Below are 19,732 nucleotides of genomic sequence, written 5' to 3' on the forward strand. Positions count from 1 at the left end.
GTTATGAAATCCTAAGGATTTTGGAAAAAATGTTGTCACATTTCACAAAATAATGGATTTTTCGGTCACTAAGGAACGGAATGGCCCCATTTAACTTTTAAACCCTTTGTAAAAGGCTAAAGAACATTTCACACTAACGTAAATAACTTAATTGCTTTTAATTTGCCGTATGAACCGCATTTTAGTGCAATACCACCACTATTGGTACTACCACCACAATAGGTACATTTATCCTATGTTGAAATACCCATTTGAATCCAAACATACTTTTGAATACAATTATATTGATTCAATTATAAAAAATGACAAAAGAATTCTCTTGCAGCACAACTATATACTGAAGAACAATACTCATGTATTTGAATCGTCACAGCCCTGCGAACAAATAGATAATGGTAATTATCTTTTTGACAGCATACACCTAGAACCATCAAGTAAGTGTATTCAAAAACTAGTACATGGATATCATTCCGATTGTACTTATGAAAAAGTATATTCCGATTGAATCTTCGAATCTTCCGAATCCCGATTCTCCCAACACTAAACCAGACGCAGCCAGCAGAGATGCGTTCATGAGATGGATTGAGTAATCGAGGATGATTCCGATCTTCGGCTCCCGCACGGATACTAACGGTACAGGAAGATGCGTCGATGTGCGTGTCGCTATTGGAACACTCTCACTCTCTTGCTTTAGATCGTCAAGGCGAATCGACGCAGTCCACCTGTCTTTGTACCTCGTGTGTTATCGTACAAGTGTGAAAATAAAGCTCTATGAAATTAATACTATTTACGAGCTAGTATCATTCCGGTCATGCAAGTTCGAACGTAGAATATAGTGTTTTTTTCTGGAAAAGTATGTCAAACAGATAGTTATTGTGATTAGGCGTTGTGCACCATGTTGTTGTCATGTAAGACGAAATCTCGGCACTGTTATCTGAGATGATCTCCTAATATATGTGTCACCTACCAAGCAATGACTCAGCAAACCGTGGCGGAGCTCGCACCACATAGATAATAATTGTGAAACTATGAGTATCATCAGCATGTTCCAAACATGACGTCGTGTTCCCGTGTTGTAGAGCTTGGTACATGAAATCTACTACTGTTTGTACGTTCAGCAAACGAAGATGATGCACGACGGACAGCGAGAGGGCCGGGAGGGACAAACATTGCGCGGGATAATGTACGATAACAACGGTCCGTATCCCGCTAGGGCCGTAAATTGCTCAAGCATGTGTCAGGGTCCATCAGGGAAGGCCTGTCTCGGGTGACGACCAGCTGTGTTCTTGTAGCGTGAAGGCTTAACGGGGCTCAAAGGTCGCACAGGTACTGCGGGCGGTGTGCGCTAACAGATAGCAGAGTGGAGTGGATGATGCCTGCGTGAAACGACACAAACGGCTTAACTGGCAGTTTGCAAAATTGCTCAATTAACGTATCTAACGAGCTGAAACGAAGTTCAAAAGAACATCGCATCGTTTGTTCGGCGTTTGTGTTTGATAAAGTTGTTCCTCGGCAAAAAATGGAAAAATCTACAAGATACCGATGTGTTTGAATATTTGATCGTATGATGTTCTTGGACTTCCGCGTACCTTTGCCCATCTTTGTCGTAAAATGATGAACGATTTAGTACAAAACTACCGGTTCACCTTGAATTGTTATTGCCAAACCTGTTGTCGTGCTAATAGGTCCTACTTTTTTTTTCTTCGTTACAATCCATCCCACTGGTCAAGTGGTCGCAAATTGCAACACGCGATCAACCCTGGTACAATCTCACTTCGTGATCTGGTTTTTCCAGATTTTATGCTTCCCGCACATGGTAAAAAGAACGGGGTAAACAGATGGGTCCAGTGTCCCACCTATCCGGCACGAGATACTGGTGAGGGACTGCAGATTACTGAGTCTGGTCGTTCTCCGGCTTTGTCGGACAGCCCTCCCTCCTGCTGACATGCCCTATCGCGTGGCCCTATCGTCCACTGTCGATTACGCAGTTTTCCTCGTTCATTCACAGCTAGAACGGAGGCTGATCCTTCACCACGCCACCTCCATCGTCTGCTCCATAGAATCGCATGTGTGCTCGCGTGCGTGCTGCAAAGCCAGGCCAGTTAATACTTCAACGGCCCCACGAGACGACGCTCGCCTCAGTCGGTTGCAGTGCGTTGCCCGGAACAGATGCCAGCCTTTGGCCCGCGCTCGAAGTGCTCACAATCAACACAATGGATAGCAAAGGCGAACGGCGCGGTCAACACTCGTACTACGATCCGGTGACCCACATCTGGACCGGTTTGTCGACGCCACCGCTCTTCAACACCAATCAAAGCCTCGGCCAGCTGGTGCTGGGCGTGCTGCAGCGGTGCGACCCGGCGCAGGTCACCCAGATCAGCGACGATGGCGGCCGCACGGTGACCTGCCGCGAGATGTACCTGCGCACGGTGCGCATCGCCGAACGGCTGGCCCAGCTCGGCTACGGCAAGCATACGCCGATGGCTGCGCTGGCGTCCCGCAACGGCGAACACGTCGCACCGGTCGCATTTGCCTGCTTTGCCCTCGGCATCCCAATCAACACGCTCGACACGGCTTTCAACGTGGCCGACTTTGCGCACATGTTCGGCGTCACCCGGCCGGCGCTGGTGTTCTGCGAGAGCGACATCCTGGAGGTGGTGCGCGAAGCGGCCCAGCGTGCCGCCATCGCGCCCGAGATTGTGCTGTTCGAGGAGCGTACCGCGGGCTACCGGCACGTGCTGGATCTGCTGGAGCCCACCGGTACCGAGGATTCATTCGTGTGAGTATACAAAACCGAGTGCGAGTTCCAGATTTGCTCAAAGACCGGCTCGGCTTGAATTGATCACTCGAATGTTTTGCTCGACTTTCCCAACAGACCCATCAACCTGGACGACCCTACCACCCACGTGGCCGCGGTGCTGTGCTCCTCCGGCACAACCGGCCTGTCCAAAGGCGTAACCTACACGCACACGTTTTGCATCGCCAACCTGCCGTCCCTGTGGCGGATGGCGCCGACGGATTGTCTGCTCGCCTTCAGCTCGCTCTACTGGCTGTCCGGCTTTGCCTCGCTCATCATCGGCACGGTCTCGCAGGCGGCCCGCGTCATCACCCGGGCACCGTTCACGCCCACGCTCGCGCTCGATATGCTGCAGCGCCACCCGGTGACGATCGCGTTCTTCTCGCCCTTCCAGTCGAACCTGCTCGTGCACGAGCCACTGCTCGCGCAAACGCCGCTGCCCGCGCTGCGCCTGTTCCTGTGCGGTGGGGCACGCGTTTCCAAGCAGCTGTACGCGGCGCTGCAGCGCTGCCTGCCGTCCCACACGCGCATCCAGATCGGGTACGGCATGTCTGAGTCCTGCCTAGTGACGCTGACCGACGGTAACAGTTACCGGGACGACTGTGTCGGTACGCTGCAGGCCCGGGTCGAAGCACGCATCGTCGACGATGGGCTGGACCAGTGTGGGCTGGCGCCGGACGAACCGGGCGAGATCATGCTGCGCGTGCAGATTCCTTTCGCCGGGTATTATGGCAACCCGGACGCCACGGCCGAGCTGATGAGTCCGGACGGCTGGATCCGGACCGGCGACATCGGCTACTTCGACCGGGACGGCCATCTGTACGTGATCGATCGCAAGAAGGACATCATCAAGTACGCCGGCAACCAGATATCGCCGACCGAGCTGGAAGTGCTCGCCAAGCAGCTGACCGGCGTGCTGGACTGCTGCGTCGTGGGCGTACCGGACGAGGGCACCGATTTGCCGGCCGCGTTGGTTCTGCGCGAACCGGGCGCCACTGGCGCAGCGCTTACCGCCGACCAGGTGCGCCAGTTTGTGGACGAACGCGTGTCTGCCCACAAGCACCTCCGGGGCGGGGTTTACTTTACCGAGGAAATGCCCCTGACACCGTCCGGCAAGATTGTGCGCCGCAAGTGTTTGGAAATTGTACAAAAGGCGCGCCAAAGCAAACAGTAGAACGAGTGTGGCTTGGCGAGGTTTTAGAATCGTGTAGAATTGATTTTATAGTAACTTATTGTTAATACCGTAAAATGGGAAGCGTCTGCTTGTACGCAGACATATTTTACCTTCACTAGAAACGTTTATATTTGAAAAAATAAATAAAAAAATACATTTATCTATTTATTGGGTAGTATTGTGTTTATTGCTTGTAGCATAAGCGAAAGAATATATATCATAAATAAAATGAAGATATTATGCTACAGCAGGTTTAACGTGAGTTACTTGTTTTTTTTTTTGCTTGCTCGTTTTCGTGTTGACAGTCCCATAATACGTGCCACAATTATGAAAGCGAAGACCTATCCCCTAATCGAACCACTTTAAGCAACGAATGCGTTGATCTTATTCTACGCCCACGCGACTCATTCCACGCCCACGGGTTGCAGTTTTCCTAGGTTAATGTAAATGCGCGTATTTAGTGCGTGCCATTTCTGTTCCTTGCTCGTACCGCTCAGCGACGGTGTGGATGTTGCAGCGGCTGAACCAACACTCTTGTCCGCAACCGTATTGAAGTAGGTGTACTGCAGCGTGAACCCAACCACTACGTCCTCGTCCGGCTGCACGTCCGGTTTCGGCTGCACCCCGAGTCGAATAACGACATGGTTTGCCTTCCGCCAGACGATGAATCTGAAGAAAAAAACGAGGAAAGAATCAAATACTTTAAACGTTACTCTTTCATGATGGAATAAATGACGGAAAATGAAGAATGCAATGAACATTTTCTTGTAAAAAGGGAATCATTAATGCAATAATGTCAAACTGGTTTTGGGTCGCGGGTCACAATGCAGTTAGAAATATTCGCGCATGCCGCAGTTAAGCGGAATTGGGGAGGATCCATTGATTTAATATTTCAGTTTTAAATCTGTATCAAAATCTAATTTGTTGGAAAAACTAAAACAAAATAGGCAGGAAGGATGAGTTGGTTGTGGATGTTTCTTTTACTTTTTTTAAGATTCTAATTAAGTATGGACTTAAGGGCATATGAATGATTTTTATATATTCCATTATTTTGGAAGAATTTTGAAATAATAATAAATTTTAATTTTTGGTCAATTGTTAGTTTTTCCTTAGCCGTTGCTTTCCATCGGCGAAAATCATTAAGTACATATCCTTGGACCTAGAATCATATCTACATATGTTGATAGGCCCCAACGAATCGATTTATGTCAAATAATTTCCCATAAATCGTTGATTATGTAGAAAAAAGGAACATATAAATAAAACTTTACTAAGCAAACCAGTTCATGACATTTAATCCTATCTTCAGTGGCGGTCGTCCTAAAATGGAAATTTTATAATTCTTATGCATTGCTCCACATATGTGCTAACTTTGAGCCTTCCTGAACAGTTCTTTAAACGCTTCGGTTGAGCGCGGTCAAAAAATCTGGTCAGCATCTAAAAACAGTTATGGAAAACCAAGCGTAGCCATTTTATTAATTTTTGGAACTGGTGTTCTAAATTTAGGTCATTTAATAGGCACACGAATTATAAATGCAGCCATTTGACTGCGCCAATGATTAATAACGATAACTCATAATTATAACACTACATCGGTAAATATTGGCCAGCTATGAAATCATTTTGTGAACAAAAAAAACTTATCAACTTTACGTCTACCTCCTTAAATTCTCTCTCTTTTAGGTGATTGGTTTTTCGAGATTTTTAAAGATATTGGCCTGATTTTCGGCAGAAACATGGCGCAAGGGTACTCTCTCATCAATGAAGTAGGGCAAGTGGTGTTTCATTACGCAGTTTCCAAACTGTCCAGAGAGCCTCTAAGTCAGAAAATGGGTGAAAATATGAGGAGTCTGTCTCTAGGCTCCCTGCCACTTATACTTAAAAAGCACACGCTACATGCCCTCTTTGCCATTGCCTTACCAAAGAAGCCACTATGAGTAAATTACTTGAATTAATAAGACTCAATGTTGAAACCTTTATCCAAAGCGAAATAAAATTAGCACAGCCATTATTATTTTTTTGTTCTATGATCTACAATCTGTTCCTGCTTCATGCAAATAACTGCCCTACTCTTTAACGGGTCTGTTTAAAGCCTTCGGGTCGTTTGTTTGACATGTCTGCATTAGAGCAACGATAAAAACCTGAAGTGCAATATTTTTTTTAATACAATATTTTGATTTGCGACAGATGGAACAATTTGAGTGTGTAACAAGATCAATTATTCAGGGTGGCCACTCGAGGATTTTAAATTCCCGGTTTTTCCCGGGTTTTCAGGGATTTTTTTTTTAGTTTTCCCGGTTCACTATGCCGGTGCCGGTTTTATCGATACTTCAATTCCAAATTATTATATCATACGTTTTCAAAAACCGTTATCTAGAGGATGGTAAGTAAACACGGGCATTACGGGAAAGATGGAAGCTTGTCATAAAAACTGGATAAAAGTTATTAGTGAATTATTCAACAATATAATATCCAATCTGGAGGTGTGACAACATAGGGAACCATTTTGAGAACCATTTTTGGCATGATTTCTATCAAATTTGTACAAACAAATTTTCAATCGTGCGCTCGTTTGTAGGTCTAATTTGGCTACTATGGATTTTAAGCTATTTAAATATGCATTCTTTATATTTTCGGAAGTTTTATATGAGCTAACAACTGATGAAAAAACGACAAAAAAAAAGCATTACAGATATTGTTTTTTGGTTTAGCATCATGACACTAACGTGTAAAGACTTTACCCCGTGGCAAAGATATTTTTCATCTGCTATCAATTGTTGATTAACAGATATCATCACACAACCTTAAAAAAGGGTAACCGGAAGTCATGGACCAACCAGCCGCTGGAGAAAGCATACAAATCTGCGAAGAACGGGTTTCCTGTTAAACAACAGCCATGCATTATGCTGTTACTCGCACGACGCTGATGATGCACCTCACGAATAGAAACAGGAAGTTTCAGTGGGTTTCTTAATTTTGGGACACTTTCTTGAATATGTTTTACGGGAAGTGTACTTTATGTGATAATAAAACAAAGAAGCAACGATCGCACTACAGCAGCGACGCTATCTCAACCATCAGTGCGAGTGTGGGAACCCAGTCACCCGGGCGGAATGAAGCTAGAGGCCCGAAACCAAAATGCAAAATGCCAATGTACAGGCGATGTGTGATTGGGTAACCTTAAAATTGCTAAAGGGGACAAAAATTATCAGTTATGTTCAAAAATTGGGATCGCCCACTAAATCCACCGTTAAATTCGATCCGACCGCAACTTTACGAGAGATGAATAACAAAAGACGAGTGCCCCCCCAAGGTATGTGAGAAACGGGCCACCATATGTGAGAAACGGAAAATGTTGTCCTTACACATTGGTATGATAATGCTGGCCTGTGGTAAGTTGGGAACAATATACAAAACGTCCCATTAATTGAAAATGCACTTAGTACGATAGTAAACAGTAATAGCCAAAGTTTGTGATAATTTCCCGGTATTTTTTTTGAGAATTTCCCGGTTTTCCCGGTTTTTCCCGGAAAAATAAAATTCCCGGCTAATTCCCGATTTTCCCGGTTTTCCCGGTTTAATGGCCACCCAGATTATTGCATCAGATTCATATAATAAAACAAAATGCAATAGAAAATGCACGAAAAAATTGTATCTGCGATATTTTATATTGATGTCTTAAATAATTAGATGAACAAGGGAGGAAAGCATAGTTCCGTTTGTTTGGTTCTCCAGAGCAAGGGACCTTAAAAGTAACCCTTTTATTTAGCATTCTAAGACTAACCTTCGCAATATTACCAAACGATATGGAAAGTATAGTTGCTCTTAAGTTTTTGTTTTGGCGCAGAATCTATTACGATTACCAATGTACCGTAATGTTTCGAATTATGGACACTTAAGACATTGTGGCATTTAAGATTTTCTTATTAGTTCAATTTGAATCGGTCAAACCTCTATATTATTCACTTTACTAAAGCAAACCTTCTACATTTAAGATTTGCAATAATTTTACTCGAAACATAGCAAACTATTATAAAACTGCAATGATATTTTGGTTCATATTCCGGACAGTTTCGAGCCCATGTTTCAATTTACGGACGATTTGAATCATATTCCGGACAGCCACAAAATTCCTTTTATAATCTACAAATTTTTACACACACATTATACTTTTTTAGTTTTTAGCTTGTTTAAAGGTCTGGACACTTGATGTTCTCCGAGACCGACAGAACAACGGTTTAAAAAAAGAGGTTTGATTGCTGGTTTTCACAGAGAGCTGTGCTTTGAACCAAAGTGTAAAAATATATTTGTATGCATTAAATTACAATTTACTTCGGCTGTCCGGAATTAAAAGCAAGATAAAAAATTGCTTCGAATTACAGACGGAATTAAATGCGTTATTTAATGAAATTAAGAGCACAGTGTAATGAAACACTGTTGTTTCCCCGTTGATAACTACTTCCACAATAGATTCCGATGTATTTCAATGCACGTGGACTCGATGAATAGGAATTGTCGAAGAAATAACACTGGCGTGGGGTTGAAGCAAAATTGCTAAGAATGCCTCTGGAGGTGAACTGACCGACAGAAATTGTGTATTTACTGTGGCATCAGGGCCTACTAGGGGTCAGATACATTTTTAATTGATTCTATAACATCATGGTAAACATCTAAAACTAAAAGGCTGGAAGTCCAGGGACTGGGTATGAAGATAAAAACATACCGAATGTCCGGAATTTGAAGCTGTCCCTAATTTGAATAATAACGGTAAGATATTTGGCGCAAAACAACGCGTCGTTTTCGATAGTTCAAACAGTTTCCCTAACTCGATCGAAGAGAAACATTAGATTAGCAGTTGCTAAAGAACCTTGACTACAAGAATTTCTTTCCAAAGAGCTCTATTCAGTGATCCTTGCAATGTGGGAACATGTTTTAAAAACATCAAAGGCCACCACCATTAAGCCATTCTGGAAAAAATATCCGTTTGGATCGGGTTTAAGAAAATTTTAGGAAAACTAGGAACTTCTAGGAAAAGTCTCAAAAGACATGTTTTGTATAAAAATCATTTAACGCGAAACGGAACATTCATTCGCGAAGGTACTTCAAACAGGTTAGCGGGAAGAATAACGTTTTCGGCTAAAGATCTTTGAGATCGAGTGAAAATGAACGTGGATTATTATCTTTGCCGATCACTGAACTACACCATTGGTCTCCAGCCTGTGGGCCGTGGAGTTAAAAGAAGTTGTCTGCGAAAGAACTGATTTTAAAAAAAAACGAAAAGCTTATTACAATACACATCGTGTAAAATTTTCCCCACAACCAAGTCTGAAGTTTTAACAGACATGTATAGAATACGATTTAAACATGTTGCCTAAAAAATAAAATTAAAAAAAATAATGCCTCCAATATATGTGAGCCACGGCAAACGTATTTTAAGAGTCAAGTGGTAAGAGGTTCTAAAAAAGGTTGAAGAGCACTGAACTATACGATCGAAAAGATGTTTGAACTAAAGATTATGTTATCAAGCCTAAATGCTCAATGCTAAGATGTACCCAACAAATCGAAGAAATACAAAAGGCAAAGCAAAAATGTTGCCAGACTATCTTGTTCTCAAGAAAAGGGAATAGTGCTAGTAAGAGTATACTAAACATGCTTATACCTAAGCTATTGTGATTAAAGGCCACAAGCAATTCTAAGGAAAAGCACTAAGGAGACAAGTAAATATTACAATATCATCATTCAGTCACATTTCATTTTCAATCTGATGCCGAAAAATGCATTTCACTACGACTAGCAGAATCACATCGTGACTGTTCAGCTTAGTGAAAGAATTTACACATTTTTTATGAAATTGAAAAGCAGATTACTGCAAGCTAAACATTGGTAAACACTAGAGGCGTATCTTAAAGGCGTCCGATATATGAGCAGCTTGGTTTTGAAACTCTGGATCAAAAACAAAGCCCTCCAGGAAATGAAGTTAAAGGAAACCAAAGGCGAAACATGTTTAGCTGCAATGTGGCTAAGAATAAGAGAGTATTAAATAGTGATGAGAAAAATGAAGTTTTGGTCGGAATCGATTTCGACTAGCTACGACATTTTGTGGAATCGATTCCGGATGGTAGGATCGATTCCGGAATCAATTTTTCCGGAATCGGCCCCGGAGTCAAAATTGGTTCCGAAATAGGAATCGGCTCCGGAATCGAAATCGAGCTCCGGAATTTGTACCGATCACTGAATCGGGCGGTTTCGATTTCGAGCTCCCACCATTAGTGTGAAATGAATAGCAATGAAGTGCATAGCAAAGGTGATCTTACTTCGGCTCATCCTGGTGTCCCTGCACGACCTCGTCGAACTCGGCCGAATCGTCGCGCTGGTTTACGGTGAAGCTGCTGTCGGGCAGCTTGAGCGTCCCGTTGACTGCCCGATCAACCAGCCTCGGTTCCTCGATTAGCGTGCCCTGTCGGGCGAATCCCTGACTCAAGCTGGTCAGGGATGTCTGACCGCCGCTACCACCGCCGGCACCACCGGCGGACGCGACGGACGCTGCCGTCCCACTTTCGAGCGCCATCGCCTTCAGCTCCTGTATCAGCAGCCGCTCCTCGTCGACCGTGGGCAGCTCCATGATGGTCACCGTCATCTCGTTGATCGTGGGATTGGTGATGCGCAGCAGGAGCGCCGACTCGGCGCCCTCACACCGCAGCGGATCGCAGCGCACCAGCCGCACGTCCGGCACGTGGTAGGCGGCAAACAGCGCGATGCGGTACTTGATCGAGGACGGGTTGTACTCGGACTTGATCACGTTGTGGTCACACTGCCGGCACCGCAGCGAGCATTTGATCGAGAGCAGCTTGTGCTGCGGGTATAGCTGGCTGACCGAGGCGGACTGCTTGGCCGGCTGGGCCAGCCGCTGCGTTAGCGTCGTGACGGTGCGCAGATTGACGCCGGCGTGCAACAGCTCCGCTGGGAGCTCGTCCACCTCCTCCGAAGCGACCGACTCCTTGATCGGGATCGGCGTCGTCTTGAGCTGCACCTTCCCGTCGGACCACCCCATCTGGCGGCGTATCATCGACGCGGTCAGCCCGGTCCGATCGGTCAGGTTGGGAAACTGACTCTTCTTCGGCATCTTGCGCCGCCACAGCTCCTGCCGCTCCTGCTTGTCGTGCAGCACGACCGACTGGTAGTGCTCGAGCAGCAGCGCAAACCGGGTCGTGTTCGGATACTCCGGCTCCGGCCACTGCCCGGTCGCTGCCGTCTGATCCGGTATGCCGATGTCGTGCGAGTTCCACCGACAGGTCAGACAGGCGAGATAGTACATCTTCTTCGTGACTTGCTTCACCGCCGGTCCCGGCGTGCTGCTGCTGCCGCCTTTTGCAGCCTTGGCAGCGTCTTCGGTGGCGGGCGAGCCTTCCTTTGAGTCGGCGCCGGCAGCCAAAGGTACGGTAGCGATCGAGGCACGCACCGACAGCGTATGCTGGCAACTGGGACAGTTGAAGCAGGTGTTGCAGCGGTTCTTGCGCATCTTCGTCTCAGACGACGGTATGTTTTCCAGACAGTTGGAGCAAAAGTTCGAATCCACCTACGGCGGGAAGAAGCGAGGGAGAGAAAGTGTGTGTGTGTGTGTGTGTGTGTGTGTGTGTGTGTGTGTGTGTGTGTGTGTGTGTGTGTGTGTGTGTGTGTGTGTGTGTGATTGAGAGACAGTCAAAGCGGTACTCGAGGGTGACATCATTCCGCCGTGCCAGTGCACCGTGCACACGGCTTTCCCTACCTCCTGACACACACAGAAACCGCAGCGCAGCTTCATGCAATGGCGACAGAAGTAGAGCTTCGTCAGCGGGTTCAGCAGCCCACAGACACACGCATACTCTACGCGGTTCAGCAAATTGAAGAACGCCATCCTGTGCGCAGGCAGAGAGGCCACACTTTTGCGGAATTAGCACTACACAGGTGAGGGTTTTCCTTGCACAAAATACCGTCCCCCATCAAAGCCACCTGCTGACTGGGTGGTGTTGCAAAGATGAGCGGATGAGCGGGAGGGAAACTGTCTGTTTGACAAGCAATCCCTGTCCCAATTTCACCAAGGTTGCTGCAAATTACCCGGAATGGAAAATTACCTTCTGGGTGATTTTGTAAACAAAAAACAGTAAACAATTATTTTGCTAGATGTGTTTTAGCAAATTTGTTAATTAGCTCACCGTGCCATTCGGACGTAAAATACTCCCAATTAACCACAAATGTATCACGATACAGGAAAACAGTGTGGCCAGATAATCTACCTGATCCCGGCACTCCAACGGAAGGTTGAACGAGAAGTGACATGGAATATTGAACGTAGTTTATTTGTTTTTGTTTTACATTTTGAACATATACCAAAGATAGTTATAAAATATATATTCTGTTTGTGCAGTACACCACCGTCTCATGTTCATTTTGTGCGGACACAACAGTGGCGACGAGGATGGGATCCTCCTCGCGTAGGGGGGAACCTACAAAGAACCGACGCAGCACGGAGACCACCATCGCGCAACCGCCATCGCGCAGGATGGGCACGCTCGGGGCTTGCGCGAAGCCCTGAAGGGGGTTTTGTGCGGACACAACATTTACAATATTTTTCAGTTTGATTCTAAGCATTTTGTTCCATTCCGTTCCACTACCGTTCGAATTCCTTGAGCAGGCAGTATGTTGGCGGTATTCGATAGGAGCACCAAATTTTTTTATGTAGTTTTCGGTAGGAGTTCCAGTTTTTGTCTGTAGTTTTAAAATTCGAAACTCAGTTAAAAACAATTGTATTAAGGGGGGGAGAGGGGTTTGTAATGCAAGAAAGATTTTTTCATCTCACGATAAAATACATCCTTTATCTACTCCAAGGAGATGGATTGATTAGATTTAGTTCAGCGGTCACAAGAATGACACAACTTCTGTAGGTTGGATTCCACTGTGTGATTATCCAAGCTTTCCTCACTTGGAGAGAGCTTTCTCATTTCCTCTGTACTGTTGTATGGTTTCGCAGTGAAGTTATGCATCGCTAGAACTAGAACGGCGATACGATTGTTTAAATACTCAACTCCAACGGAATCCACCAGCACTTAAACAAGTGAGATTTGAGTAATGGTCGTTGGTGTCGATACTCACGTAGCTGACCACACGACCATTCATATAGATTTTTGCTCGGAAATTTAGAAGGCTGCTATATACTCCACGATTAGATGAAGCTGGCGAAACACATTACAAGAAAAGGACAGCAATATAATGATGAGTTGTAAAACGCCATCTATTGAGCAAACCAATGAAGCTATAAAGCTTACTTTTTTATGGCTATTTGATTTTCCACTCGTTTATGCTCAATGTGTGACGCTTGGGTTCTTGCACTGAGCGCAAGAGATTTCAATATCTTCATGTGGAATTTAACGTATAAAATGTATGGAAAAATGATTTTATGGTTTCTAGATGAGTTAAATAAAACAAATCTGTGTCGGTAGTTTTAGGCTGCTCATCTGTGAATTGGCATATAAATCGGTAGGAATACACAAATGTACAGATGTACATTGGTAGGAATGTACAGATAAATCGGAATTTCTGGTCACTCCGCTGAAAGGGTAATTTTTGGGACAGCTACATCAGCCGCTAAGTACCTTGGTTTGGGCGCCCGTCGGACCGAGCAGTCAAACGTCCAGCGGGGAGCAGCTTCCAGAACGACAGCTGTCACCACGGATCCGGGAAAGGTGTACGTGTCTCTCGGCGCAGCGGCACTGTTGTGTGCGTGCACTTTTATTTTCCCCCGAAAGCAGAATCGGAACCGCCGTCGAGGCGTTTGGAAAATAGTGTGTGTTTTCCCCGGGTGCCTTTCGCTGGCACTTCCTTTTTCCACGCGGTTTGCGCTGCCCTGACGTGTCCGCCGGCTCTTCCGGTGCAGTGAAACCCCTTTTTGCTTGCTGTCCGGGACTTCTCCGCCCTGCTGTGACCAGCGCTTGCCGTAGTGGCATTTTCTTCCCCCCTTACTCTCCCCCCCACTCCTGCACCGTTTGCATGTGATTGGATTGTTATTTGGATGAGCCGGGTGAACTTTCCAGCGCCCGAGAAGAGAAATTGACCCCATCGCTACAAGGGACCGTGTGGCTGTCCTTTTCTGTTTTTCCCGACCGTATTCCGCGGCCTGTTTCGTTTGTGGACCGCTTCCAGAAGGGAGCGAGAGAGAACAAAACCAGTCGGTGGGAAATCAGGCTACAGTATTGTCATCACTTTTCCACCCTTGCATCATTCCTTCCCAGTGCACCCTTCGCCCCAGATAGCCGGGTGTGTGTGTGTGTGTGTATACCGAATTCCTGTATAGTTCCGCAGCCCCTTGGACGCATTGGGAAATAACAAAACATCAAAAGCAACATGGCTACCAGTGTAAAATTAGTGCTATTTAATTATTTAATGGTAAGTAGCCGGGAAGGCGAATGGGATCTTCCTCACGTATCACAGAAACAATAGTCTGCCTACATTTGTTTCCGCCCACCGTGCGCTAAATAGGTTTCTGGGTGTGCGTTTCCCATCACCACCTGTCCTTAGATGGTTAGTCGCGATTTGCACTAACAACCATTTAATAAGGCTGCTGTGATGGAAGCGCAAAACCGTCACTTGCGAAGCCAGCGTTACGTTAATATCCACTTTCTGCTTCATTTCAGGTTGTCGTCATGTTCTACAACCCGTCGAACAGTGGAGCCGTTCAGCTGAACAGTGAAAACATCGACATGACCCTCGGTGCGTATATAATTATAAAATCACCCTCCCGGGCCGCTGCCGACCGGACATCAAAGACACCACCCAGGCCCATTATCGCGCCTTTACAACTCGTCAAAAAAGCGTTGTCTCTTGTGTCTATCACAAAACAGTTATCTGCGATATCGTCTACCCATTCTTAGACTCAATCGTTTGCTCTTATCATTCAATTTTTGTGCAAGTGCTTTAAAATGAAAGAAAAAAAACCTAAAATGATCGTACAAGAGAATAACCGATTAAATGAGGCCGTATATCAGGCAGGGGATGGTTTATTTCGTTCCTCCAAAAAAAATTTTCGGTTCATTTTTTTGCCTATCTAAAATGACGCACCGGCTATATGTATTGTTTGAACAAGTGTTGCACGACACCAGCACATCGCCAAAATGGGAGGGATAAGCATTGAAACGGTAGAAATAATAATGATTTATTTTTAAGTTTAATATTATGGCCTTGCCGTATTGAAGAAAAAGTATTTTTTTTTTATTATTTCTTCCAGCATCCAATGAGCTAGTTTTGATCAACTTCTATGCCGACTGGTGTCGGTTCAGCAACATCCTACAGCCAATCTTCGATGAAGCGGCAGAAAAGGTGAGTCGAAAAAAACAAGATAGAGCATTAAATACAGTCCCTACGACAAGCACCAATCAACCGCGACCGAAGGAAATTGCTCCAAAAGATCAACTATCAACTGGCGGGAAGGATAGTATTTGTAGCTCAGAATGAACACAGGATTGTTGCTTCAATCAACGCGCTAGGAACAGCCTAGAAAACGCTAATCTAAACAGAACAACACACCGTACAGAGTAGTGGTTGAAGCTCGGAATTGGATCTACCCGATTCCAATTCCTTGTTCGGAATCAATTCCGGAGCCGATTCCGATGCTGGAATCACTTTTGAATCCGGAGCCGAATCCGGAGTTGACTCTGGAGCAGATTCCGGAATCGGCTCCGGAATCGGAATAGACCTGTGAATCACAAATTGCTCCGGTAACGGTATCAGAATTGACTCCAGAATTGAAATTAGCTCCGGAATGAGAATCCATTCTTGAATTCAAATAAGAAATATCAGACGCAAAATCAGTCCGGCAGTGTCTATTAGAACGGATCGTTTACAAGTAAATTTTGAATCTTTGTGGCTATATAAATACATTGCATCTTTGGATCCAGACGTCTATTCTTATGGGGATACAGAAGCCGATTCTGATTTCGAACGTGATTGCCTGATTTCGAGCCAATTCCGATTCCTAGCCGATTTCAATTCCGGGACCGATGATGATTCCGAAGCTGATTTCGGAGCTGATTCGTATTCTTGAGCCGATTCCGGAATCAATTCCGGAAAATGGTTCCTGTCCTACTATGCTACTTTTCCGATTCCTAACCGATTTCGAATCCGGAACCGATTCTGATTCCGGGACCGATTATGATTCCGGAGCCAATTCCGAAGCTGATTCTTATTCTGCAGCCTATTCCGATACCAATTCTGGAGCCGATTCCGGAATCGATTCCAGAAATTAATTCTGGACTTACTATTTGAAATCGATTCCAGAAATTGATTCTGAACCTACTATCCGGAATCGAGTCCGAAACTGATTCCAGACGTATCATCTGGAAACTGATTCAAGGCGTACCATCTGGAATCGATTCCAGAAATTTTCGGAACTATCCAGAATCGATTCCGTCGAAAATTTCATTTTTCCCATCAGTAGTACAGAGGCTCCACGATAAACACCGGTTCTGTAATACCGTGCCTTTCCCCCTTCTTCCCCCTTGTCCTTTCAGGTCCAGGCAGCATTCCCCGATCCGGGCAAGGTGGTGATGGGCAAGGTGGACTGTGACCGAGAGTCATCCGTCGCGTCCCGCTTTCACATCACCAAATATCCCACGCTGAAGGTGCTGCGCAACGGGCAGCCGACTAAGCGGGAGTATCGCGGGGCGCGCACGGTCGAAGCGTTCACCGAGTTCATCAAGAAGCAGCTCGAAGACCCGATCCGGGAGTTCCAGAACATCAAGGATCTGGAGCAGCTCGACTCGAAGAAGCGAATCGTGGTCGGATACTTTGACCGGCGCGACATGCCCGAATACAACACGTTCCGGCGCGTCGCCACCAACCTGAAGGAGGACTGCCAGTTCCACGTGGGCTTCGGCGACGTGGTGCAAGCGCTGCATCCACCAGGTAAATGACGCTCGTTTGCTTCTTCTTTTTTTTCTCTCTGGTAGTATCTCTGTGTAGACCTTCGGATGTTACTAACAATTTTGCTCCATTTCCTTTCCACTGTTTTGAATGCAATTCACTGGGGGGAAAAAACAGGATATTCAACAAGTACGTGTCGTATGTGTGTGTGTAAAACTACTTTAGTTTGAAGAAGCTGCTTTAGAAATTGGACCCTTTTGTACTGACGTTGGCTGATGCACTGATTGTTTTTTTTTTCGGTTTTATTTTAGGCCATCCCATCATCGTGTTCCGGCCGGACGTGGCCGTGTCGAACGAAAACGACGAAACGTACATGGGCGATCTGAAAAGCTTCGACGAGCTGAACATCTGGGTGCAGGAGAAGTGTGTGCCGCTGGTGCGCGAAATCACGTTCGAAAACGCGGAAGAGCTGACCGAGGAGGGGCTGCCGTTCCTGATTTTGTTCTACGCGCCGGGCGACCTTGAGTCCATCAAGGACTACAAAGCAATCGTACAGATGGATCTCATCTCGGAGAAGCGTAAGAACGATTTGTGCTCCGCCATGTGCCTTTAACCCTTCTGGGCCGTGTTTGACCGTTGTTGTCTTCCCCGACAGAGAACGTAAACTTCCTCACCGCCGACGGTAAGCGGTTTGCGCATCCGCTGCACCATCTCGGCAAGACGCAGGCAGATCTGCCACTGATTGCGATAGACTCCTTCCGCCACATGTACCTGTTCCCGAACTTTAAGGACATTTACGTGCCCGGCAAGCTGAAACAATTCCTGAACGATCTGTACAGCGGCAAACTACACCGGTAAGTGATACGACGAGGCAAAACAAAAAACAGTCAACCCAGTGTGCCTTCGAGCCGGGTAGTTTTGCTCTGAGCCTTTCTAACGATATGTTATGTGATGTCCTCTTCTTTCCTATTATAGTGAGTTCCATTACGGTCCAGAAAAGGACACGGCTGCTGATTCAAACGCGATTGAGGACAGCAAAAACCCTACGACGCCCCCGGAATCGACGTTTAAAAAACTTGGCCCGTCGAAAAACCGATACACCTTGCTGCGCGACGAACTTTAAGAGCGGACGGAACCAGCACCGGCTGACCCCACGGCCCGTGCGTCGACAGTGTGGCAGCGCTGTGCCGCAACGGGCCGTAAACCAACCATTTCCAGACCAGCATACCGTACAGCAACAGGGGAGGTAGCTCCGATCCCCGGAAGGTAATCCGCGCGCGCCTACAGCAAACTGTAGCTATAAGAATTGTAGGGAAATCAGCATCGGGACCGTATCAACACCAGCCCGATAACGGTGCTGCGGTAACAGTGTATTTGCCACATGATCACCATATCTGGAACAGAATCTGCATCTTCTTCTTTCTTCTTTTTTTTTCGTTGTTCAATTCGATTTTTGCTCACTTACTGCTTCGCCGGTGAGTGATAAAGAAGTAGGACGGCAAAACCAAGAGCTTCTCTTACGAACCTCTCTGTCTTATGTTTAGCGTCTTTGCGGCGATAGCAACACTGGTTGTTTTCTAATGCTACAACATATTAGTGAGAAATACATTAAAAATAGCATTTAAAAATACGACGTCGTGTTTGTGCAGGGCATATATGGAATACCGCAGGGGGTCGGAGTTACCGTATTTTTGAAAAATGCGTTCACTGTTCCACAACCACCTTTCCCAAACCCTCCCACTTTTACTGGATGCGCATCCGGTAGCAGAAATGCAACACACAAAATAGTCAGTCGTGTTGCACATGTGTAGGATTATTATGAAGAAGAGGAGGAAAAGGAGAAGAAGAAAAAAAACGACGAAAGAAGTGTGTAATGCATTTTATGTAAACTTTTGTTTTTGTGCTGTGAGCAAACACTACAGGAGGGGCGAATGATTTAGACGAGGAGACGCAAGGGCGTAGGAGCAAACAAATTAAATCAACAAAGGAATTCGAAACATGATACGGTGCGGCCCCATGGAAACAGCCTCTCCTACATCTGTAGGCACGAGATGGTGTCCCACGCTTCTCAAAAGACAGGTTCGAGTTTACAAAAATTGAAGAAGAAGAAAAGTCTGCAGCTTTAACGATATTGCGAGGGCATACCAAAAAATGCTTCCCGTCCCAGCACGAAGCATTCAATAATTTGTGCTTTTTTTTTTAATTTAGCGTTAACCCTAAAATCCGCAATTCACTCCGTATACAAGCAGGAATTGGTTTGTGCAATGAACGGTCCACGCAGATGAAGGCCAAAAGTAGTCTGTTTTCTTAAATTTCGCTTTAAAAATGCATCTAAAAATTTAGCTCGCCACCTTATCCGGAAAGGGAAAGGAAATAATAGGGAGAACGCCCTCCCAACATTGAGAATAATGTAATTAATTTGTTCGAATTGCTCCAGCTTCCGCTCCGACAAATGATTGAGATCAGTTTCAAGCCAACAGAAAAGCAAAGAGGTTGTTATCAGGATTAAATCGAATCTAAATCTTAAAGGAAAAATAGCATAAAACCGTCTTGTAATAGGGCTATTACAGCAAGGCTTTCAGTAATAAGACAACTATACAGTATTTCCCATTGTGTGTTCGGCGTGTCGATCTCTGGGATTGAAAGAAATTGTAGGTAAAAGTGCAGGAAAGTACATCGGCGCAGCGGTTTACAAGAATACATTATGGTAGTGTTGTGTTTCAATAATTTTTCGTTGAGATTCATTCATATGGATCTTCAGTAATGAATGATGAGTGTCTAAAGATTCACGAATCTTCAATGTACCACAATGCCAATCTCTTAAGATTCATAAATCCAATAAAATCCATATATCTCCATGGATTCGTGAA

General features: G+C 45.5%; 3 protein-coding genes across 3 annotated transcripts; 2 read left to right on the forward strand and 1 right to left on the reverse strand.

The window, feature by feature from the left end:
- The first annotated feature begins 516 nt into the window (after positions 1-516).
- On the forward strand, positions 517-4,139 carry LOC120952807 (luciferin 4-monooxygenase-like). The gene is made up of 2 exons (XM_040372366.2): positions 517-2,779; positions 2,876-4,139. The coding sequence occupies exons 1-2, from the start codon at positions 2,067-2,069 to the stop codon at positions 3,969-3,971; spliced, it is 1,809 nt and encodes a 602-aa protein (XP_040228300.2). The 5' UTR covers positions 517-2,066; the 3' UTR covers positions 3,972-4,139.
- Positions 4,136-12,016, reverse strand: LOC120952885 (dynactin subunit 4). Its single transcript, XM_040372481.2, has 3 exons — positions 11,737-12,016; positions 10,286-11,547; positions 4,136-4,640 (listed from the first exon to the last, which is right to left on the reverse strand). Exons 1-3 carry the CDS (start codon positions 11,863-11,865, stop codon positions 4,376-4,378), a joined length of 1,656 nt encoding a protein of 551 aa, XP_040228415.1. The 5' UTR covers positions 11,866-12,016; the 3' UTR covers positions 4,136-4,375.
- A 1,631-nt stretch (positions 12,017-13,647) lies between these two features.
- LOC120952955 (endoplasmic reticulum resident protein 44) lies at positions 13,648-19,465 on the forward strand. The gene is made up of 7 exons (XM_040372681.2): positions 13,648-14,390; positions 14,639-14,714; positions 15,229-15,320; positions 16,511-16,904; positions 17,174-17,440; positions 17,518-17,716; positions 17,838-19,465. The coding sequence occupies exons 1-7, from the start codon at positions 14,349-14,351 to the stop codon at positions 17,983-17,985; spliced, it is 1,218 nt and encodes a 405-aa protein (XP_040228615.1). The 5' UTR covers positions 13,648-14,348; the 3' UTR covers positions 17,986-19,465.
- The last annotated feature ends 267 nt before the right edge of the window (positions 19,466-19,732 follow it).

Source organism: Anopheles coluzzii, chromosome X (assembly GCF_943734685.1).
Source record: "Anopheles coluzzii chromosome X, AcolN3, whole genome shotgun sequence".
NCBI lineage: Eukaryota > Metazoa > Arthropoda > Insecta > Diptera > Culicidae > Anopheles > Anopheles coluzzii.